This window comes from Paramisgurnus dabryanus, chromosome 13 (genome assembly GCF_030506205.2).
Source record: "Paramisgurnus dabryanus chromosome 13, PD_genome_1.1, whole genome shotgun sequence".
Taxonomy (NCBI): Eukaryota; Metazoa; Chordata; class Actinopteri; order Cypriniformes; family Cobitidae; genus Paramisgurnus; species Paramisgurnus dabryanus.
In genome coordinates, this window is record NC_133349.1 from 15853173 (window position 1) to 15872758 (window position 19586).

General features: G+C 41.4%; 1 protein-coding gene across 2 annotated transcripts; it reads right to left on the reverse strand.

The window, feature by feature from the left end:
• Nucleotides 1-484: 484 nt before the first annotated feature.
• gon4lb (gon-4 like b) lies at nucleotides 485-18961 on the reverse strand. Of its 2 annotated transcripts, none has more exons than XM_065298159.2 (31): nucleotides 17270-18961; nucleotides 16496-16740; nucleotides 16321-16416; nucleotides 15696-15931; nucleotides 15504-15578; nucleotides 15276-15326; nucleotides 15120-15170; nucleotides 14940-15038; nucleotides 14756-14854; nucleotides 14480-14656; nucleotides 14037-14256; nucleotides 12489-12590; nucleotides 12329-12369; nucleotides 11811-11923; nucleotides 10249-10450; nucleotides 9357-9443; nucleotides 8904-9078; nucleotides 8644-8794; nucleotides 8103-8253; nucleotides 7897-8013; nucleotides 5971-7803; nucleotides 4811-5105; nucleotides 4537-4700; nucleotides 4230-4430; nucleotides 3995-4138; nucleotides 3098-3409; nucleotides 2886-2999; nucleotides 2614-2788; nucleotides 1333-1603; nucleotides 1132-1234; nucleotides 485-1026 (listed from the first exon to the last, which is right to left on the reverse strand). In XM_065298159.2, the coding sequence occupies exons 2-31, from the start codon at nucleotides 16719-16721 to the stop codon at nucleotides 913-915; spliced, it is 6195 nt and encodes a 2064-aa protein (XP_065154231.1). In that variant the 5' UTR covers nucleotides 16722-16740; nucleotides 17270-18961; the 3' UTR covers nucleotides 485-912. The 2 variants fall into 2 exon arrangements, with proteins under 2 accessions (XP_065154231.1, XP_065154232.1); XM_065298160.2 differs by having other exon boundaries at nucleotides 2886-2996; nucleotides 17270-18960.
• Nucleotides 18962-19586: the final 625 nt, after the last annotated feature.

The window sequence follows — 19586 nt, forward strand, 5'->3', positions numbered from 1 at the left end:
AATGTTCGAGAATCGAGACTATCACGTTTTGTCCAACAAGATAATCTTGACAGATAAGCACAACTTATACAATTTGAAGTCTATAGTTTTTTTTCCTAGCAAACGCATACTTCATAAAAGTGGCCTACAAAAATACGCCAAACCAAAGGCTGCAGCCTCTGGAGGTCGCACATATCAAGCCTGGTTTATTCAAATTAACTGAGCATTACATCTGCAAGTCATGAGTTAATAATTACGCTTAACTAAGAATAACTGTAAACTTTTTAATTGTTAATTTTCAGACTACTACAAGTGCGACCACCGGAGGCTGCAGCCTTCGGAGTGACAATCGGCCTCTATTTGACGTCAAGTTCTGCAAAAAAACTGTCATTGACAGAGAGGCAAATGTAACTAATTGCAGCTTCAATGAAAACGTGAAATTCCCCTTAATGTAATTTTTGGAGCAATACAGGCATTTTAGCAAGAACCCAGTCTAACACTTAGCTTGGTATAAATAGACATTTTAATTCCTCCTCCGGGTTTTCACAACTGTGCCTTATTTTCAAAACGAACATCTGAAGTAAAATAAAAACAACAAAATCACATTGATATAAAAATACTATACATAACCCAATCTGTTCATATATATTTACACAATATACAATCAGTCTGTCACTAACAATGTTGGTGAGAATCTGCTGGTGCTTTACAATGAAAAATGTTTGCTGCATTTAAATAATCAAATGTTTAATTTTGTGCTCAACATTCATTAATACTTCAAAAGTCATAGAAAGACCTCAGACTTCTATACCCATGTGTAAGTGCAAAAATGCACATATGTAGCATCCAAAATGCCACCCACTTAAAAAATCCACAAAGACAAGAGTTTGTATGGATGTAGAAAAGACTGATCCGATTGCAGCTCTGTGTGAATCAATCCTGCTCTTCATCAGTGGCTGACTGCTGCTCAGTGGCCTCATCCTCCGAGCTCGCCTGACAGGCTGACGTATGGAACAGACGCATAAGGTCTCGAAATCGACTTGAAACCTGTGAAGATTTAGTTATGTTAAATATGCCAAAGGAGTAATTCTTATATTGCTTTATATGGATTAAAAAAATCAGTACATATCACTGTCTGTAAAATTTGTGTACCTCAATGGCTGTTTTGTTGCCCAGCTGCTCTGACACAGCGTGAAAAGTGCTGTCATTGGCTCCTTGCTGTTGACAGGCAGTCAAGATCACTCGATCAGCCTCCCTACACAACAGACAGTAAATGAGGGTCATGTTGTGCATTCAGAGAAGGAACCATAAAGCCAGATTTAAAGTAAAAGTTTCTACATGTTTCTTCTTTACCTGGTCCAGAGGATGACCCTTTCTCCACTGGCAGTGAGGGAGATGTTTTTGGCACAGACGGGTGATTCTAAGGCAGGGCTGAGTGTGCTCTGCTGAGTGTACTCTCTCTCTCCTGTTTCAGCTGAAACATCTTCATCACTACTCTGCCTCTGTGGAGTCGTGTGAAGATGTTCTTCTTGGTTCTCATCATCTTCCTCATTCGGTTTCTTCAGGGGTTCTGGGATAGGGGATGGGATTATCTCATCTCCTTCACACACAGTCACGTCTTCATCTGCATGACAGGTATGTCAAATTTTATATGGAATACATTTCACCTCACCAGTACATCTACATGGCTTTGCATTATGAAAAATGTTGTTTAAATGTTATTTTCCATAAATTTTTTATGATGTATAGCAGTGGTCACGGGCACCATGTTGCCCACAAGGAGTCTGTGAGTTGCCCGCAAAGCACATTCTATTAATAGCCTCAATTTAAAAAAAAAAGTTTCACAGTTAAAATATAGTTTAAATATAGTTAAAATAAAGTTTTTTTTAAAGTTAAAGAGACACTCGATTTTTTTTTAAATATTCTAATTTTCCAGCTCTCCAAGAGTTAAATATTAGATTTTTACCATTTTGGAATCCATTTAGCCAATCTCAGGGTTTGGCTGTACCACTTTAACTATAGCTTAGCATAATCAATTGAATCTGATTAGACCATTAGCATTGTGCTAAAAAATAACCAAAGAGTTTTTGATATTTTTAAAAATTACGCAGCAGACGAAAATAGTCCCCTTAGTAACTTTCAATAGCAGGGGATTATTTTCAGGAACTGCATAATATCACTACGCCTTCTGCAGCCATGTTACAACAGCAAAGTCCTTGATTATTACACCAGAATGAGAGAATAGTTCCTAGCCATATCGGCCTAGAAAATTGCAACTTTTACATTTCCGTCGGTCTTAGTACACGATGTAACTACAGAAGAGTCAAGTTTTAAATAAGAAAACTATCGAAACTCTGGTTATTTTGGAGCAATGTTAATGGTCTAATCAGATTCAATGGATTGTGCTAAGCTATGCTAAAAGTGTAATCTGGCGGTACCCGGAGATCAGCTGAATAGATTCCAAAATGGTAAAAATCAAATGTTTAACTCTAGGGGAGCTGGAAAATTAGCATATTTTCAAAAAAAGTGGAGTGTCCCTTTAAAGAACTACATAACAGCATCTACCCAAGCAGACAACCAGAATGACAGCAAGTATTGGGGAACAGTTGGGGAAAACTAGTATAAATATATTACCAAGGTGTGGACTGCTTGCTCCATTACCAGACTCGTCTTTAACCTCCTTTTCTGCTTCTCCTTCCTCCCCTGGTCCTCTTTCCTCTTCTTTCTCTTCCCCTCCTCTCTCAGACTGTGTATCAGCAGATGGAAATGCTGAATCACGACTCTTCAACACCTTTGAGCTATTGGTGGCCTGTACAGGAAAAAACAAATCAACCATGTATGGCCTGTAATTTGCCCAAAAACAAGACATTACGTCAAACAGCCATTACCACAGAACAAATCGGCACCTTGTTGCTGTGGCAACGCAAGCATCCCTTCCTCTTATGTCTGCGATGTTTGGTATCGTGGCTGGAGTCATGACAAGGACATGGACAATCTTTCTCTGGCCATTCACAGTCCTGCTGATGACACAAGCTTCAGTATTTTCATCATCACACAGTAACAAACTCATTAGATTAATTACTACACAAAAAAAATGATTTTGAATAAACATCTCCACCTTGTAGTTGCCATGTGTGCGCATTTCTTTCCTTCCCTTGCTCCTGTTGCTGATCACACGAATCTTGTGCGACTCTTCATCCTCCTCCAGATCAGGGAGTGTCACCTCCTCAAACCCTCCCCATACTCCTCCTCCACAGCCCACACTCAAGCCTCCTTCTCCATCTGCCCCGGTGGCCACATCCTCTGGCCAAACTGCCTCTTCAAACTGGCCGGGACGTGCGGCGGGTGGACGCATCTCATCAAAAAACATCCAGAATTCTCCCTGTAGGTGGGTGTGGCCCTTAAGAAGGGTGGCCATCTGGGCTTTGAGCTGAAGGAGTAGACATAAAGGTTAGTTCAGACTTATACAGGGCTCACATCAGACGCAGTAGAGGCGGCAAGCGTGAGTGATTTACATGTTAAGTCAATGCAAAGACGCGATTAGGCATCCTGTGGCGCGGTAGGTATGGAATGCACGATGCGGATGGCGTGTTCCACGCGAATTGAGTGTTGCCGCTGGAAACGCGCAAGCTGAAAAAGCTGAACTTCGGCGTATTTCCACACCGCGTTAACCAATCAGGACCTTGCTGTAGTAGTGACGTGATTACAGGAAGCAAGCGGAGCCTCAGCGGAGTCGCAAAAGCTCCTCCCATGATGCGAACTTCCGCGTGAATGTCTGGAATGACTAGAATTTCACGCACGAATAAAGCGAGTAAACTCAAATGTTCAAGCATCCAACTACGCGCGAATAGCACGTTTTTGCCGCCTCTACCGCAGTTGGTGTGAATGCAACATCATATACGAGTACATAAAATGTAACAGTGTTTTGAATTTAAGTGACTTGTTACTTAGTGTCACTTATTATTTCTGTATGAAAGTGCAGAAACGCCTATTCCTTAAATTCATCTTCTCATACCTCCTCGATCCCAGCAGGACTGAGAGCAGGTCCACTTTGAAGTGCTCTCACAATCTTCTGATAATGAGATGGATTCTCCCCAAAACTTATCTCTAGCTGACGCAGGAATCGCCGACTCCTGTCAAAGGCTTGCTGCTCCTCAAACTGGGCATGAAAAAGAGGGGCGAATTGGAATTGGTATAGGTGAGATGCCTACAAAATTAACCGTTTATGTCTATAAAATTATTTTAAGTACCAGTCCACACTCCAGTGCTTGTTCAGGCAAAAGGAAGGCAGCAAAGTCTTTGAGGAGGTCAGGCCAATCTCTGAGCAAAGGTTTCAGCTGGGAGAAGAGCTCTACAACGCTTTGGCCATCTCCTCCTGCCTCATCGAACTCATATAGCAGCCCCAAAAACTCCTCCACCTTACCAGGAACATCTTGCAAGGCCTCACGAACCTAACATAGAGAGAAAGAAAAAAAATAATTGTGAAGTTTCTCCACATACCCTGAATGACAGTTTTTAGAAAGAATAAAATGAGCTGAGGTGAGTTAGCAGTCTGACCCTGTTAAGATAAGCCTGTGCAAAGGCCATGTCTTTGCTCTCTCTCATTGGATCATTATCTAGGATCTGTTCATCATACAATAGGAAGAGCTTTGAGGCATCTTTACTGCCTCGTTCCTGACGCTGACCACGCTTCAGACTACGAGGGGGAGGGCGGCCACGCCCTACAGAAGAAAAAATATATAATTTAACAGAAATTTTTTTACGAAATTGGATTTAAAATTTTATATCACTGATAAGACAACAACAAGGTGGGAACAGAATGAATGCCGACCTCTGCCACGCCCTCCTCCTCTCCCGCTGGCCTGTGGGGGATCATCACCTGGCGGTGCATCTCCCTCAGGAAGCTTTCCACCTTCACCCTCTCCTGCTTCCATCTCATCACTCTTCATCACTCCATCCTCTTCATCATCCGAGTTCTCCTCCTGTGAATTCTGGGATGCAGGGGAGTTCTGGGAGTTTGGGGAGGTGGGGGATGTCGGAGACGTGGGAGAATTGTCCTCCTCCGAGTCTCCCTCTCGGCACAGTCTCCTCTCTGATGCCAACCAGGTCAACTTCTCCATTGTCTCCTACAGACATAGAAAAACATAGGAAGCCATACAGTTATAATACGATTACGCCGACCGCGAATTGAGCGTTGCCGCGGCAAACGCAAGAGTTGAAAAATTTCAACTTTTGCAGAAAAACGTGCCGCGTTAACCAATCAGGAGCTTGCTCTAGTACTAGAGAAGTGATTACAGGAAGCGAGTGGAGTCGCAGAAGCCCCTCCCATGATGCAAATTTACGTGTGAATGTCTCGATGACTAGAATTTCATGCGCGAATGAAGACGCGATTTTGACGCCTCAAACGCGGCTGGTGTGAACCCACGGTAAGTCGCATCAATCAAAAATGCGCCATGAAGATGAAAAAACATACATAAGTTGCAATGGACTACACGTAGCATTTATTTAGAAAAATTTTCACAAAATCCAAATCAAAGAACAGACATTTAATCTGGAAAGGAAAGTAAACAACTAAACAATAGCACAGAACAGCAGGCTGAATAGATGTCCGCATGTTAACGTAACATTATCAGTTATTTACACGATACACAATAGCATACTGAACATACCTGGAAGGCTGAATATAGGCTAAATGAACAAAACAAGCCAGCGCACCTAAAGTTCGCAGGCTCGTCAATCCACATCACTGAATCCATTGAATTACAGAAATACAGGAGCAGCATATAGCCGACTCTCGTGGCTGTAGACGGTAATTATGTCTTTCAGTTCATTTATGTCAAAATTAATTTATATCGACTTACAAGTCGCCCCTGACTATGTCAGCCAAACTATGAAAAAAACAGCGACTTGTAGTCTGGAAAATACAGTAAATGTGTCCAAAAGTTTTGACAACTTCATAGATTTAAAAAAATAAAAATGTCTTGCACAAACCTGAAGTTCTGGAACAGAAAGGACAGATTCCTCTGATGCTGATGACATCACCTCCTCTTCATCTTCATCCTGTGTGAGGTCATCAAAATCCTCTTCTTCCTCGTCACGCTCCCCATCTCCATCTTTCTCTCCATCTCCGTCCCTCTCTTCCCGTTCTTTGTCTCCACCACCATCCCCTTCTTTCTTTTCACTGCTTTCTCTGCCTCCGCTCTTCTCTCCTTCTTTATCTCCATCACGCTCTCCATTTCCACCACTCTCCCTCTCTTCTCCTCCTCCTTCCTCCCCATTCCCCTCATTCAGCTTCTCTCCCCCATTGGACTGTTGCTCCTTTCCATCCCCTGTGCTGTGTGTGAGCATTCTTGGTGTTTCCTGTTTGCCGTTGTCAGACAGCTCACCCTCCTCCATCTGTTTCTCACTATCAGACAGATGTTTTGGGTCATCACATTCACTTTCCATATCCACTCTCGCTGAAGCTTCCGCACCACTGTCCACACTGGCATCTGTGCTGGTGAAACTGGAGTCGGGGCTACAGGAAGACTCGGAGATTGCTAGAAGAGGACTGCCAAAAAGAGCACCTGCCATTTCCTCTTCCCATCTCTCACCAGTCATTTCTGCTTCTCCCCCCTCACTCCCTTCCTTCTCGCTTTCAGCATTCTCTACATTGACTGGTAAAGTTGTGACGGGTGTTACGGTATTTAAAGGCACAACTGTTGTCTTTGTGCCAGGAGAAACCTCAAAAGCAGCGCTCTGGTTTTGCGGCACCACTGATAAACTCACCGGTGCACTTTCAGAAGAAAGTGGAGCGGGTTGAATGACCGAGTCTTTGGGCACAAGTAAAAGCTGTGGCATACCTGTATGTGAAACAGTCTGAACCAGCACATACTGAGAACTCTCTGTTGGTGATGAAACACTGCTTTCAGGGATCATCTGTGATCCAGAGTTGTGACTTATGATGATTTGGCCATTTTCAACAGTTTTTTGAATGGGAGTGGTTTGCATAAAGTTACATTCTGATCCCTGTGTCACCGTTCCTATGCAAGTCGTCAGGCCATTTTCTAAAAACAGGGACTCGCTTGCCTGTGTTGCAGGGAGTATCCGAATGACAAGGTCCTGAGGAGAAGGGACACAGGAAGGCGTAGCTGATGCAATCCCCTGTGTGACATTCAAGGCAATGCTTGTGGAAGGAGAGGGCATTTTGGGCAGTTGGGGGGCTGGCTTCAAAGGTACAAGCTTTCTTGGGATAGGGGGTTTCTTGCGCTTATTCGACATCTTTTGCACCCCACTTGTCCTTACTCTCCTAGTAGTTAGCAGAGGACCGTTGACAGCTGCAGAAGGTGGTATATGAACTAGAGTGGGGGGCAAGTTGGCAGGAGGGTGCAATGGAAATCCTGACCCCAATTCTGGTGTGATATACTGAAAGTTAATAGGACAAGTGGTGCTCAGTGGCACTGTTCCATGAATTGGTGTTAAAGGAAGATGGGTCAATGGTAGGACCCTATTAACAGGCGTGCTAGGTGCTTGGGCAAGTAAAAACACACCATGATTTGAGGGTGGTGAGGAGACACTGGGCAATAAATTATCTGTAGCTGTGGGACATGGAGGGGCTTTAGCCAATGGCATGAGAGTAGGGCAGGAAAAACCACCCAGAGGCCGCGGTTTGGAAGGTAAGGGGCGATTTGTATTCAATGAGGGGTGCAGACGCAGATGAACACCTTTAGGAAGGAATTGTGGGTAATTTGTTCCTTTTGGGAAGACAAGGTTGGGAGTTTCCGTGATTGAGGTCGCCCTTAAACCAGACTGAGAAACTGCCTTATGGATGCTCGGTAAGCTTTTCTGTAAAGGCAAATTTAAAAACATCATGATCATATCTGAATTGAGGATAAGATTATTTCAGTTAAGGTATTAGTTGTGAGATTTGGTTAATACCCGCAGCCAGTTGGGCATGACACTCTGTTCTCTCTCCACAGGAGGGCACTCTTCTCCAGGAAATATAGGACTGCACATCACTTGCAGAGGAGGAACCACTTGGTTCTGGCAGAAAAACTAAAAAATACAAAGCAAAACATTTAAATGCATTAACTGGCTATCGTATTGGAGATATAACCAGTGTTTATAACAGTTCTGAGAATCACCTTGATAACGTTGTGTCCAAGTCTGTTGGATGCCATGTCCTTTACACGCACACGCAGCTGATCCTGAGTTTTGGACCGGATCAGATACCGACTAATCAGATGATATGGAAACTCTGTTTGAGCAAAGTGCTTTAACCCTAAAACTATCAGACTAGAGAGATAGATAGAGAAAGAAAAACAGAGAGAAGGGGGGAAATTGGCTGTAAATACGGATCATTGTTTCATTAAGTGTTCTTAATGTGAAGTCAGTCATATTAAGGACTGGCTGTGAGTCCAACTCAGCAAAAAGCCCAAAACCCATCAATAGTTTTTAAATGCCACGTATGAAGTGTCTCATTTGTATTGAAGTGTCCTATTTGTTGTTTGAAACACCTCAGACAAGGCTATGGCTCATTGCCACTTTAAATGTTAGATCTTACCATTAGAATATAGGTTGCCATTTTGACCGCAGTGACATTCAAGTTTCAAAAGGACATTTGGAATCCACCTAGTCGGGTTTCTGTGTAAAGGGGAATCACAGTGATTGATGGGTAATATGTACCTATCTTCTGCTTTGGTGTAGTAATGTTTGCTGCGTGGAGGGTGCAGGGCTGGATCCAGACTGCAATGTGGTAGAAGCTCAGGATACATAAACAAAGACCGTGTAGCAAACAGCCAGGCAAGACCAGCGGGGAGAAATGGGTACGAATGGGCTGCAGGAGCACAAAACAACATTTAAAAAACATACTGCCATCAGATTTACACACATTCATGAATGTGCTTTTCTTCTGGGTCACATGAAATATTAATGAGATTCCTGACCTGCGTTGCGGCGCGTGGGTTTGGGAGGAAGATGGAGAGGGAAAGGACACTGGTTCAACTCCTCCAGCAGGTTAAGGGACGGCTGTAAGTTACACACTTTGAAAATGCTTCTGAAACCCGGATTAACCGCCGCCCTTCCCTTCTCTGCTCTCTCTGCAAATGACCGCAACTCCTCCTGTCAACCCAGGACAGCGCCCAATTACAGTACAGTTAAAATGATGACTCGTACATGGACAATTGAAAAAAAAATCCCCTTGCGTGTATCAGAATACCCATCCAACTCAAGCATAAAATGTCAGATAACTTGAAATTGTATAAAATATTTGGAAGGTTAAGTCTAAAAATAAAAACTTGCTCTAATGGCCTAGTATCATATGCAATGATGAACCACTGTTGCTTTATACTTAGTCCTGTTCTACATTTCTGATCATTATTATTATAAAAAAATTTTACCAGAAAATGTTTGGTGGTTTGAGCTTCGCTCTTTAGCGCCTCCACTGGACTGCAAAGCATATTGGCCTGTGTCAATAATTGGACATGCTGTAGAAGGAACAGAACAGAGTTAAACTTGCATAACTATCCCATCTTAAAATCAGGTTCATGTATCAATGCAGGGTCTGGTCTTATCTGGACTAAAGCTTTCAAAAGATATTTTTCTTATGCATTATTTGAATAACACTCATCAGACCACGCCATACCAAGGGTTATTTCTCACAAACCACCAATTTGTAATTGGCTGCACCAGACTAAACTGGTCATACTGTATTTATTCTGTGTTTTACCCCTCTAGTCTGACATACAGTACTGTGCAAAAGTCTTAGGCCACCATCACAAGCTTTGTTGTTTTAGCAAAGTTTTAATGTCCATCCATATTTATTTTTACCCCTTTTTAAGATACCAACAGGAAATATGTACACAAAATTAAAACAGAACTAAGTCTTCTTCAGGCATCAGTCAGTATTTAGTGTGACCTCTCTTGGCACAAAACACATCTTGAGCTTTTTTGAGGAGACTGAAGTCATTCGATTAGAATTAGAAATTAGGATTTTATTTTATTTTATTTAGGTATAAGAGATCCTGCAGTTTCCTGCTATTGCTCAAGTGGAAGGGGAGTTTAGCTTAAATACTTGACACATTTCCTGTATTTTCTGGTTGTATTCTAATAAAAAGACTGAGAAATAATTATATATGATCACTATACAATTGCAAAAACAACAAATCTAATGGTAGCATGATGGCCTAAGACTTTTGCACAGTACTGTATGTATGATGCCATGTACCATTGAAAAACCTCTTAATTTTTTAAGGGTAAACTGTTCAGTAGTTGTGTATTAAACCATCTTACCTGCTGTATTTGCTGCTGCAGCTGTACTCTTTGAGTCGATGTGACCACCAGAGGACAGCTGGGTTGCATCATAACCATTCCAGGCCCAGATGCATTCTGGGTAGCACGGGTCTGGTTCTCCCTCTTCTGCTGCAGGGCATCCAGCTGCAGTTTGACTGTCCGCCTGCATGCCGTCAACATATGAGCCAATGGCTCCTCGAACCTAACAGACACACAAACACATAAGAAAAAACAGAATGAATAATCATATTATAGCAAAGTAGACTCTTGTTTATGCAGCACTAAATATATGCGTATTCTAATGACTCATTGTTTTGTACCTTTTCCTCTTTAAATGTGATGAAATGAAAAGTCACCAAGTTCTAGTGAAGACATGTTTAAAAACCGGCAATATGGGGGGGGGGGGGCATTTTTCCCTCAAATTGTAGCATTCTGTATTTTTATTGTAAATAAATGTGCCCACTGGTATGATTACCTCAAAGTCAATTTATCATCAGACCAGTTAATTAAACCGACCAGGGCTCTTATGCACTTTGTACCCTACTGAATGACCATTAAAAAGACACACAAACACTCTCAGTCCACTTTCACTGCAGAGAAAGACAACACAGACGTCAATGTACCTCGTTGACATTTAGAAAGTGCCATCAGCTACATCTCTGTTAGCATCCACAATGCGCTGACGCACGTGGGTTACATACACACACTGTTAGCTGTAATTACCGGTGCTGAGGTTAAATTATAATCTAAAACAATCTGTAGGTTTGGTGTTGACAGCCACAATTTTTTAAGAATGTCAAGAACTTGTATCCCTAAAGAACACAAAGGTTATAGAAATGATGTGCTTTTTTTAAAAGGATTCGAACAAAGATAGGAGAACATTTGGGTAAAGGGAAGACCTTTCTGTTGGTGTCCCAGAGGTTTGTTTGTGCGTATGTCTGTACGTGCGCGCAGCCTTTATCTATTCCTGTAAGCGAGCTATATTTCCAGCCTGTGTGCCTGAATTCTGCACGTAGCACAGACGTGCACCTGTAAAAGCTGCGTGTGCGTGTGTAATTCTGGTAAATGTGTGTTATGTAGCTCCGTAGTGTGTCCATATTGTGTTCTGGTTCTGCAGAGACACAATCAAACACTCAGAGCATTTCTCTTCCTCCCTACCCAAACAGACACAGCACCGCTCTGCTGCTCTGTCCCGAAGGGAGGACACGTGCGTGTTATTTGGGTAACTAGTTTTTTTTTAACAGCATATGTATTTCTTGATTATCAGCTAATATTATTAACAGGATGATGCATATGTGCTTGTGGAAAGAGAAATATGTTGTCAAGCACTCTCATTGTGTACTGCAGTACAAGTGTGCGCGCACACACACACACACACACACACACACACACACACACACACACACACACACACAGAACAGGAGGTGACAGGCTTTCTGTTGACCGATGGCTTATCTGGCAAGAGTGGGTACAGGGAAACAGGTGTGTAGGTAAAGAAAGGTGTTTATCTATACAAGAGAAAAGAGATGTGTAAATACAGGCTAGGTGTGTGCATGTGTTACCTGATGGCTTGAGGAACATTGAATTGTGGAGCGTTAGTTGCCTCCTCATCATGATCCTCATCTTCCTCATGTCCTTCCTCATCTTGTTCATTGGCTGCCAGCTCATCGTTAAACTGCAGGCAAAGAGAGAGAATCAGTGAGGCAAGATCAAACTCACTTTGCTTCTGTTGGTGTAAAATAATTTTATTATGGCCAAATTAAATACTTGATTCTGATCGCAATTGCAGTGGTCAGTCAGATAATGGACTATATTATTGTCTGTTGTCCAGGGCAACATAATAGTGTAACCGAGTACATTTCTTAGTTGGACATATAGCAAAACTTTCAGTGAAGATAATTCAAATCAACATTTCATGTTTATGTGTTTGTTTGTTTGTTTGTTCATTAGGTAAGCAGTCATGTATAAAAAAAAAACATTCATTATGGCAAAACAAATAAAAACTCCTTTGCACAGCGATCACCTCTCTGGGTTTATTTTGCCATAATGGCTGGCTGACTATAAATTATCCCCTACTCACCGTCTCAAAGAGCTCTTCCATGAGCTCATTGACTTCTTTCTCTGCAAGGTAAAGATAAGAAACATAATTACTAAAGCATCCACTTCAACTTAAAATAAAAACAGAGGTCTGCATACAATCTACACCTCGTATGATTAAAAAGAGATGAAATGGGACCCACTTGTAATACGAACGGCACGGTCATTTCGATAATCTTCCAAATCGGGTTCGTCCAAATCGTCTAAAAAATTATATTCAGGATCGTCGTCTTCATCACCCTCTTCTGAAAGAGACAGATAATCATCAGTGAGTGAGAACACACATACATATGTACAGTAATCAAAAGGGAAAATTAGGGAAAAGGTCAGGGGAAGAAAAACAACACAGATGGTGCTTAACTGCGGATGCGCACACACATTTAACTAGTTTCACACTGAGAGAAAGCCATTAAGACATTTAAGAAAAGTGCTTTGAAAGCACCTGTCTGACAACAGTGACAGTGGGTTGTGGGTATTGAACTTAACAGACAGTTAAGTACAGCCCCACAAACAGGAAGTTTGCATGAGAGGTTTCAAACACTAAGGGGCAGTTTCCCAAATAGGGTTTAGATTAATCCAAGACTATGCCTTAGTTCTATTAGGACATTTAAGTTGTTTTTACAAACAAACATACCTTACCAATACATTACTGGTATGCATTTTGAGACAAAACAATGGCACTTATTATGTTAAGATCTGTAAGATAAGATGTTTTTAAAATATGGCAGCTCGAACATGCATTTTAGTCTGGGACTAGGATAAGCCCTGTCCGGGAAACTGCTCTTAAGGGCGCACTCACATTATCCAAACCAAACCAAACCATGCCCCAGCGCGATTGTCACCCCTCCCTACTCCCCCAGGTGCACGCACTCACACTGTACTTCTTATCGATCCGAGTCCGGGCGCGCTTTCGTCATTTGATTGTTTTGAAAAAAGCAGGAAGTAAAGCTCTCTCTTAACACTGGAACCCACCGTGATGATAAGTCTGTGTTTTTTTATTCTGAGTCATTTGGTGCGCGATTACAGACAGCCCACTCACATGTCATCATATTGATTAGTTGATCTGTCACGTGTGCAGCTCGGACATTCACGTAACCCCGCTGCTCGCAGCAAAAGGTTTTTACGGAGGCAGATGAACGTGAGTGGTCGCGCAACTGACGTCTTCACCTTTTGAATCGCGCTCAGGCGCGATTGCGGTCACACCACAGCCTTCCGCGCCTGAGCCCAAGTGAACAGCGCTCCGGCCCACCTCTGCAACCCGGCCGCGGCGCGAATAACCAATCCGTGCCCGGGCACGGAACAGAGCGATCACACTAGTCAAACAAACCAGGCTTTGGGGGTCAAACGCGCCCGAGCGCGGTTTGGTTTGGATAGTGTGAGTGCGCCCTAAGTGTTATAAAGTCAGCTTTTTCAGTTGCCCTTGGTCTCACAAACGGTGCCAGTGATGTTATTTCCATTGTCAGGTAATCAGTTCACAAATGGAGCCCAAAATTGTTGCGTGGAAGTGATAAAATGCTCAAATAATGGAGTCAGCTATGTGGCAGCACCTGTTTGTCTGTTCTTCCTGCAATATGAAGTGATGATTCCCATCCAGTGTGGGATCAGCTTAACACTTACATTATTTATAAATGTCTAATGTGCAGCAAACAAATTCAAAACAATGCTATATCATATGGACTAAAGCTGCTGACCTTCATTGTCCAGGTGAGTGGTCATGAGTCCCTGCAGCCAATGAGTCCATTCACGGTCCTCTGGCGTGGAGACATTATCATACATATCTGGCGTAATGTCTGGCGCGCGGAGCTCCGCCTCCAGCTGATCCAGAGGGACGTTCCTTAGCGGCCACTTTGAACGTGTCCGACAAGCCACCAAACTGTTGTCTGGCTCCCCTCCACCACTGTTGCTCAAAGCCTTGAGACAATTATTTCAGAGAGTGATTGGTAAAAAGAATTTGCCAAAATGTGCATTTTCTTAACATGTATCTTTGTTTTAACTTTTGGAGAGTGTTTTTTTAACATTTAAAATAATTTTATTCTTGTTTGATCTGAAGGTCAGAAGTTTTTGGGCACTGGCCCCTTATTGGTGACACAGGAGAGAGACAAATATATAAGGCATAGGGTGTGTGATCCTGTACCTGGAAAGGCTCCATGCAGAGAGGACTTTGCTCAAGCTCTTTATCCACAGCATGGAGTTTCTCAATAAAAGGGTCAGAGGGCCTGAGGGATCTTGAAGAACTGCAGGATTGGGGAGGAGGGGCAGGGGGACCCATAGGCACTGCTTCAACTCTCAAGTGCCTGGACACCCCAGGCTTCTGTAAGATGAGGAAAGGCAAAAAGTAGCAGATAATGAGAAAAAGGGACATGGGACCTTTAACAATGTGTTTATGTAATCACAATTCTGTGTTAAGTACCGGTCTGGGGCTGTCCTGTTCAGAGGGCGTATGAGAGGGGGTGTGTCTGGTGCCACGTGGGGAGGAGGATGTGCTCTCCACATCACTCTCCAAAAATGTCTGAAAAGGTATTCACATATACTGTTAAAAAAAACTGTTTAATGTCTTACTTTCAAATCAACAAAATTTGACTTGTGATCTTTACCTCCTCAGCAGTTTCATCCTCCTCATCTTCATCAGGACAATACTCTTCATCAGAGGAGTCTTCCTCCTCCTGCAGAGGAATGTCTACAAACTGGGGAGGCTAAAGAAAGAACCCCAATTGAGGAAAGTGGACCATACACAACACCAACAATCAATTCAAAATATCTCAACAATCTGATACCTTAATCTCATTTGCCTTCTTTATTGGGGAGATGTTCCAGTTGCCCATTACCTTAAAAAAACAGAAAGTAATAATTATAGAGAACCATGCTTCTACCCCACACTTGAGAGATTTAAATGATCAAAACTTTGCGAAAGTAAGAATACCAGCACTCACCACCCCTTTTTCAACAACTTCCTTGAGCTTTGAACGGGTCATTTTAGGCTCCTACATTTAAACAACAGGAAACAGCATTGATTAACAGAGATAGAAGCATGAAAAGACTTAAATCATCAAACAATACATTCTACTATTCAAATAACACACATTTGCATATGCATTACAACACCAAGGGAAAATGATGTTGTTGTATTTGTGTAAATGGAAATTTAAAAAAAAACATACAAACATAGGCATGTCCTGTGTGTCTCTTATGGTAGCTTTCATCATGGCCACAACATGCTCATTGGTTACCACCTCCTGTAGACAAACACAGAAAATATTTATATTTTATTATATTCTGTACAAGGGCAGCAAACAGTTAAACTCTGGCACAAACTCTGATAGGAGCTTCTAGTTGATCATAATCAGACTCACGTGGATAATGTCACGAACATTGACGGAGGAGAGCTTGAGCTTTTTTGACTTGAAAGTTAAATCCCTGTCCAACTTTCTCAGCTCCTCTTCACTTTCATCCTCTTCCTCAAGCCCTTCTGCCATCTCCATCTCTTCATTCTCCTCAGGGATCTCTCCTTCCCTTTGAGTCATTACATTCGTTACATTTACTCCATTCTTTCCATTCAAAGATTCCTCTTCTCCACACCGGTCTTCATCTAAAGGTATACATAAACAGCATATAATTAGATTGGAATAAATAATTTAAAAACAATAAAAAAATTTTAATGTGAATAATAAGTAGTACAACAATTAGCTAATCATTAACATTTATTAATTTAGCAGAAATCAACATTTTTATTCTAAAGCAACTTATAAATAAGGGACCATTTAACAATTTGCTTTACAATCCAACAATAAGCAAAGCATACAAAGCCACATTCATATGCAGGATTGATATTGAATCACTGGTCTGTATGATAGAATATAATAGAAGACAGACTAACATGATGCAAGAGCAAAGCTATGAATTTGGGGACCTTTGCATTGTTCTTAGTTTTCCTCACATTAGCTATGAAAGGAACAGTAACTTAATTCTGTGACTCACCCACAGTGATTACCAGACCAAGCTCTGCATCCTCCTCTGACTGCAGGGGAGACAAAATTGGGGAGGACTGGACACCATCGCCCTCATCCTCATGGTCTACACACATACAGAGAACATACATCAAGCTCTAATAATAAAAATATTACTTGCGTAGTTTTACTTGGTTCTCCTCTACCTGCACTGGATTTCTGCTCGTGGGATTTAATTTGACGAACTTGTCTGTCTGGAGACAGTGTGTGGATTGAGATAAAGCTCCTTCTCTTAGTAGGTGTAGAGACCTTCCTCCTCCAAGAACTTGTTATTAGTTTGTGAAAAAAAGGAGACGTGTTGACAGATTCCCTCTTTGGTGCTTTGGCAGGTTCCAGTTGTTGATCTGGAGATGCTTTACGTTTCCACCCCATTTTTCTTTTTCTTCTGAGCCTTTAAACATATAAACTTAATGATAGTAACTTGTGTTTTCACAAGCTAAAATGTAAATTGGCATCTGAATGGACGGCCAATTATAAACAAATAGACACAATTTAAACAGAACAATAAGGGTGTGTGCGAGCTGCCTACATAGACAACCACGCAACGCAATTACGAAAAAGTTCGTGTTGGAACTGACTTTATGTTGGGACTGACTGACTGTTTTTCAACCACTCTATTGGTGAGAGTAAATACATCATTAACATCCTTGCTTTGGTTGTTTTTCATTTGTTGTCGGAAACACATGCAAAATGTACACAGTAAAATGTACGTGTATATAAATTATCGTTCACTTACCGAGGGTAGTGAGATAAAGAGCTCTGTTATGAATCTGTAAGTTGGACTCTTCTACTGTTAGCATATCGGCTAACCGAAAATAGCATTTTGCATACAATTCATGGCAGCTGAAAAGCTAATGTTTTTTTTCACACAAGCATGTTATTGCTCTGTTCATTTATAATTAAATGTGTATCCCTCTTACCCATTCACAAATGTTCGCAGCCATCAGTAGTTGTTATCCACGCTAGCCCGCCGCTTCACAACAAACGGCGGGTGTTGCAGTCATTTCCTTCCCTCGTGAACACAAGCGAAGAAACTCGGTTCCTACTTTTTTAGCAGGCTTGTGTTTCATTTCAGTTTGAGCAGACTTTCATTTGATACAGACCTACGGTGCATACTGTAGAAGACGAAGAGTTTTTAAAGTAGCTTATTGATCTTTAGTTTGAATACAAATTATTTCAACCAAACTAGCATTTCATTAAAAAGGTATGAACGTTTTATGTGCAAAACGTTTTACGAAATCGTCTTCATACAAAGATGTAACGTTATCAGTTATAAAACAATGTAAGTTAACACTCCTGATTTTTATTTTGCCTTATTTTAATGCTTGATTTGTACTTGTTTTAAATAATATAGGTAATCTTTGAGAGACCAGCTTAGATGTTGTTGAGCTGTATGTGGACCCCGGAACCCATTGAGATATGATGTACCTGTTCACAGACTGGGTGGAGTCTGTTCATGTATATTTACCTTCAGTCGGTCCTCATGAGGTTGTCTCACTTGTTCAGCACGGGAGCACAACAAGGAAAGTCACCATCATGATTAATCAACAGGACAAAACAATAAAACCAATAATTGGGCACAACGGGAAGCATACTAAAAGTATATGTCGGATAAATATGGGCAGAGATGTACAAACTCGCGAGGTTGGACGCGCTAAGCGAGACAAGTTGTTCCAGTCAGGTGCCCGGGCTGTTCATCCAGCGGCAACGAGACATGTGCCACTTGGGATGATGGTACTGACACCAGCGAGTGTACCTGAGTTTACTATCCCATCACTGTGCCCTGAGAGACAACAGGCACTGCAGACGTCTGGCAGTAGGGAGACGACTGGAGTCAAGAATGCGCGGCGGCACACCATGCCACGACCAACACATCCGTCCTTACTAGTCCGGACACTGAGCTGCTGCTGTCCGTTCTCAGAGATGCATGATCTGAGGTTCAGGAATGATCTCGAGCACTCAGCCACACGCGCTGCAATGTCCTTACCTCACCTTAGCAAGATCACTACTCCATATGGATTTGTTACGCTTGGGGAAAGTCCATGCGTAAGTAGGAGAGAATCATTGTTTTTCAAGGAAAATGGACATGCAACTTGTTTATTAACTAAGCATGGACATCTGGACTCACAGACGCAGTCGTATTACTCCTTCTCAGAAGGTGAAAACGTAGTAAAATCAGCCTGTGGCGAAGCTTCTCTTCATCTCCAAGAGTCTTGTAAATGTTCGCAATCAACAGGATCCGCTCACTTTACCAATAAATCTTTACGGAAAAGATGGCTAAAATGTTTACTTAAAAATCCTTGGCATCGGTGAAGTCATTTCTCTTAATAAGCGATAAAGAGAAATGAATACATCATCATACTTTGAACTTCAAACTTTGTCAGAGACTGGACATTACACCCTTTCTGATTGAATGAATCCACATTCATTTAAATAAAACATGTGTTAACTTAACACGATTTCTTGTTTATCCACATGCTATACTTTAAATGCTGAGACATTATAGTTTCCTCGTATAATAATACAGGAGTAGTCTATATTGATCTCACATTAAGTTTAAATATTAAAGGGATAGTTCACCTCATTTTAATTCTGTCATAATTTACTCACTTCCATGTTGTTATAAATCTGTATATATTTTTCTTTGTTCTGATGAACACAAAGAAAGATATTTTGAGAAATATTTGTAACCAAACCATTCGTGGACCCCATTAACTTCCACAGTATTCTTTGTTCCTACTATAGAAGTGAATGGGGTCCTCAAACCATTTGGTTACAAACATTTCTCAAAATATCTTCCTTTGTGTATATCAGAACAAAGAAATTTATGGGGGTTTGTAACAACATGAGAGTGAGTAAATGATGACAGAATTTTAATTTTTTGGGTGAACTATCCCTTCAATTAAAAAGTAAAAAGTAGGCTAGTTGATGTCCACGAGTTTCCAAATTATTATTATTTTGGTTTTACACCATCATTGTTACAGTGTAATTATACATTTAAGTACTAAGTAATAACGATTAACAACATGTACTTATAGGGTTGGGGTTAGGATTAGGGTTTGGTTTAGTTGTGTGCAATTATGTATAATTAACTGTTACTATTATAATTACATGAAGCATGTGTAACAAAGACACCATAAAATCAAGTGTTACCTTTTGTTTCACTTCAATAGAAACAAATGAGTTAGGATCAACCAAGATGATGGTAATTAAAGAGCACAGAGAAATTATTTGAGA